The sequence below is a fragment of the Pristis pectinata genome, chromosome 19, assembly GCF_009764475.1.
Source record: "Pristis pectinata isolate sPriPec2 chromosome 19, sPriPec2.1.pri, whole genome shotgun sequence".
NCBI classification, from domain to species: Eukaryota; Metazoa; Chordata; class Chondrichthyes; order Rhinopristiformes; family Pristidae; genus Pristis; species Pristis pectinata.
In genome coordinates, this window is record NC_067423.1 from 10,493,087 (window position 1) to 10,497,819 (window position 4,733).

The following is a 4,733-nucleotide window of genomic DNA, read 5'->3' on the forward strand; positions in this document are numbered from 1 at the left end:
CCAGATGGGTAACTCTCCTTAGATCCCATGTGATCTAATCTTCCAGACCAGCCTACCATGTGGGACCTTGTCAAAGGGCTTGCTAAAGAATTATAGAATCTTACATTTGACCATGCATTTGTGCCAACTTGTGGAAGGAACTAACGTCAGGATTTGTTCTGTGCTAGAGAAGAGTTATATTTTGTTTGGGGTATTCAGCTTGAGATCACTAGATTTTCATTAAAATGCATTGATGTAGTGATTTAAGTTAGAATTATCGCAGACACTAAGAACAGCTTGTTCTACATGCTAATATTTCGATGTGTGTAAGGATAGTGTGAGATGGTACATAAATCTGAACAGAGACAATACTTTTTTTTTGTGTGTTTTTAAAGCTATTCAGGCTGAAGATCATCACTCCACAGAGACGCAATTGGGATCGTTCTTTGGGAAAAGCACAGCAAGTTCAAATTCAGAAATGGATCCAAACTTGTTCTGAGTTGTAAGGTATTCATTTCGGTATGCCAAGGCTTCAGCTGGGTGGGTGGACGTGTGGTTGGGGTTGGGATAATCTTTTTAGTCACAACTTTTTGGTTTTTTTTTGGAAAACCAAGAAAAATATGTAGTCATCTTCATTCAGTTGTCCTGTATCTTGTCCATGGTTGTTTATTTGTACTTCCTATCTTTTCAATGTCCATTGCCACAAATAAGTTATTTTTCAGAATCTTTGCCTGATCTTAGCAAACACTTGGCTGAACAGTCTTAACAAAAATTTGCAAATACTTGTTCTGGTATTTTGGCTGCTTTGCAGAAAAATGAGCCAGTTCCAAGGGTAAGAGGATCACCTTTCTCATTGCCTAACTCCAGACTTCTCAAGTTATTGGTTTCCCATACGAGCAATTGTAGTTGGGGGTTGGAGTGCAAAACCCCACTATGTCTTCAGAAGCAAATGACAGGAGGTTCTTGGAGATACTCACAGAAATATCTCTCCATCTTCTCAGCAGGGATTTGGATAGGATTTGTCTGTAAAGCATTTCCAATTTACCTGGCTACAATATCTTGATTTATTGATATTCAACAGAATATAAATCCCCTGCTGATGAATAATCTAATGGGTAATAATCTACTCATTATCAAACTATAAAATATTAGAAAAATACTGCAATTGTTGAAATATACCATTTGGTAAAGTGCTATTTGTTTTGAGTTGGTGTTTACCATTGTTTTTTTAAAAGTTATTTATAAGTAAGGTTTTTTCTTTAGTTATCCCTGTGTCAGGCAGTTTTTTCCAACGTAATAGGTGAACTCCATGAGTTCAGTCTTTCTGTTTTTTCTTCTGTCCCCCTTTGTTAAAAATGATATAAAGTTGATATTAATAAAAAAAAATCATAACAGAAACCTACTCCAGATTTCTCAAGTGATTGTTGGAGTCTTGACAAGTGTAGAAGTAGGAATCAATATTCCTATGGTGTTTGGTAGAACTGTCAAAGGTAGAGCTACCATATTCGATCAGCTCTATTTTTTAATGCACCTGAATGTGCTTTTTTTTTAACCTCCATTGGTTCACACTAATATGACTGTCATCTAAATGGCTGAATGTATTATATTTTTATATTTATTTGTAAACATGTACATATTTAATCACTGTCAAAATAAAAATTATTTGTATTGCACAAACAGGAACATTTGTTAGTAAATTTTGTTGGAATAAAATTCTGAACAATTAACCTTTAGAGTATTCTGCTTTGTGGAAGAACTTTCTCTATGTACAAAGTAATTCCATGATGGTCAGATGTCTCTATCTCTTTCCTGTAATCCGACTCATTGTTATTTGAGATATGGCCTACCACAGTGGTATCATCTGCAAACTTGTAGATGGAGTTAGAGCAGAATCTGCCACGCAGTCAGGAGTGTATAGGGATTAGAGGGCTGAGGATGCAGCTTTGTGGGGCATCAGTGTTGAGAATAATCGTGCTGGAGGTGTTGCTGCCTGTCCTCACTGATTACAGTCTGTTGATCAGAAAGTCAATGATCCAGTTGCAGAGGGAGGTGTTGAGTCGCAGGTCTCGGAGTCTGGTGATTAGTTTACTTGGAACTAGAGTACTTAAGGTGGAGCTGTAGTCAATAAACAATAGTCTAATGTAGGTGTCTTTACTGACCAGATGCTCCAGAGTGTAGGGCCAGGGAGATGGCAGCCACCGTAGACCTGTTTCAGTGGTAGGTGAATTGCAGTGGGTCGTAATTCAAAATCATTGCAATAATTTTTAGACATGCCCTTCTCTAGCAGGTTGCTAAGCTCAGACAAAGTAACTATGTCCTAAAGTGGATCAGGCCAGCAGAAATCAAATGATTGTTATGGGACAGAAGGATCCCACCCATAAAACAGATAGTAGCAAGCATGGGGATCCATAATCATGTAGGCAGAGATTATATGGTACCTTCTGTAAATGGGCAGGTTTAAGAAAGACTCTCAGGTGCAAAGCCTCCCAAACGACTTATCTGAATTTGTACACTGGTTAAAGTTGAAAATCAGAGCCATATTCATAGTTACCAGTTGGTTTTAGTAAACTGTATGGCTAACTGTTACTTAGGATATTGAACAAAGAAAAATCCCTTATAAAATACTTTCCATATTGCAACTAAAGTATTCATTTAACATTTTGTAGTAATCAAAGTCTGGGTTAGTGATCATGCAAGACCAAAAATCCATTTTGTAGACTCCTTTTTTGACAAACATTTCATGTTGAATTAATGGAATAAACATGGGTAGATTTAATACCAAGAACAGCTTTGAATTAGTGTGAAAGTGTAATGAATATGTGGAGGGCCATGGATAGTATTGAGCAATCAAAAGCCAATTGGATGTATAGCTAGGATAATCCAAATTAAACATTGCCTTTATTCAGAAGTTTAAGAGCTACAGTACAGGTCCTCCTAGGCTACAGTAGGGTTCAGTTCCTGTGAACTGTTTGTAAACCACACAGTTTGCAAACCACACAGTTTGCAAGTCAGAAATTCTATGAGCAGGGTTCCCACAGCAACCAGCAAAACACTCACTCATATGTATGGGTTGTACCCAAGGCAGGTGTTTGGAAGCTGGGGATGACCTGTAATGTAGTTCTGGTTCTCACAAGTTGCTTAGAGTGTTACTGGGTTAATAATCTTTTTAACTCAATTCATAAAAATTTTGGCATTGGAGAGACTTAAAACAAACTGATTGCACAGGCCATAGATTTAAATTGGATAAGTTATCAACAATGTATACACTTCACCTGGTGCCACAATTGGTGATTGGGCACAGATTCAAAAGGATTTGTAAAGTACTTAGTTATCATTAACCAGAAATAACTATTGCACCAAATATCAAACATTGCCTGAAATAGTCTATTGGAGGGGTAGAACTTTAACTATCTGAAACATTGGACCAACAGCAACTTAAACTTGCCAGATTGGAGGGCAAATTGGGAAAGAGTGCCACATCCAGCTGCCTTTGAAAGAATATACTTAAATCTGTTCTGCCTGTTTACATATGCATGTTAAATTGGAGGCTTCATGTTCAAGGTGTAATGCAGTTGTGCTTCGAAACTAGCCAAGCTGTTTCAATATACCCACAGCACTGGCATTTAACACGTGCAGAAAACAATCCATATTTAGAACATAGAACAGTGGAGCAGAAGAACAGGCCACATGTTGTACTGAACTAATTAAGCTAATGATGCCTAATTACACTAATCCCTCCATATTCACATGCTTAAGAGGCTCTTACTTGCCTTTAATCACATCTGCCTCCACCACTGCCACTCCATTCCAGGCATCCACCAGTGTTTAAAAACTTCCCCTCTCACCTTAAACACATGCCCTCTATTATCGGACATTTCAACTCTAGGAAAGATAGCAGTTGTCTATGCCTTTCATTTTTTTTAAATAAATAGGCTTCGATCAGGTCTCCCCTTAGCTTCCACTGGGCTTAGCTTGCTCTATTGAATGTAAACTGTCAAATTCTAATGGTAACAAGTGCATCATTAAGGAGCTTTAAAATGGAGGTCAATTCAAATTAAACAATATTTCTCAAACAGTCCTTTTGATCATTGCAGCCCCAGAAAGTTGGTGCAGGGTATTTCCTGGATCAGTATCTTCAGCTACCTTACTCAACCATCCTCCAATAATGGCAGAAGCAAGAATAGTTGCTGATTACAGACTTTATTTGCAGGAGAATGGAGAGAGTTAGAACATCAACTTCAATTGTGCAGATGAAGCAGGCTCAAAAGCCCTACTCTTGCTCCCTTTTTTTAAAATAAATGTTCTAAGCACTGTTCCTCTTCTGCTAGCCCATCACATTGACAACACATACCATCTCCAGATGCCCAGCAGCAACTAAGCTGCTTTGACAACATCTTCCAAACCTACCACTCCCTCAAGATTCTGCTTCAAGTCTTACTTTTCCAACTTGGAAATGTATCACTTAGTTCAGAATCCTGGAATTGGTTGTGACACTTTAGATTTAGTTGCAAACTAAAAGACAAGAAATACTTGTTTTGAAACTGGCTCCTCAATTGACCAAATTGCCTTCATCATCTACAGCAAGATGTTTTTAAAAGCATGACTTATCCAAACATTTAGTTTCCAGGGTTAGAGTTTAATTTAATCTTTCTGAAGTTAATCAGACTTAAAGCAACTGCAATGGAGAGCACCCCAAATTATTTGAAACCCAAGAAATGAAAACATGATTAATGATCCTACAAGGTTCTATGATG

The 4,733-nt window shown here is 37.7% G+C and overlaps 1 protein-coding gene across 3 annotated transcripts in view; it reads left to right on the forward strand.

Moving 5' to 3' along the window:
- Positions 1 to 2,565, forward strand: part of LOC127580475 (protein TASOR 2-like) — a 79,592-nt gene extending 77,027 nt beyond the window's left edge. For all 3 annotated transcript variants that reach the window (XM_052034006.1, XM_052034004.1, XM_052034005.1), the window contains exon 25: positions 375 to 2,565. In XM_052034006.1, coding sequence (XP_051889966.1) covers positions 375 to 478 — 104 coding nt within the window. In that variant the 3' untranslated portion in view covers positions 479 to 2,565. The remainder of the gene's footprint in view (positions 1 to 374) is intronic.
- Positions 2,566 to 4,733: the final 2,168 nt, after the last annotated feature.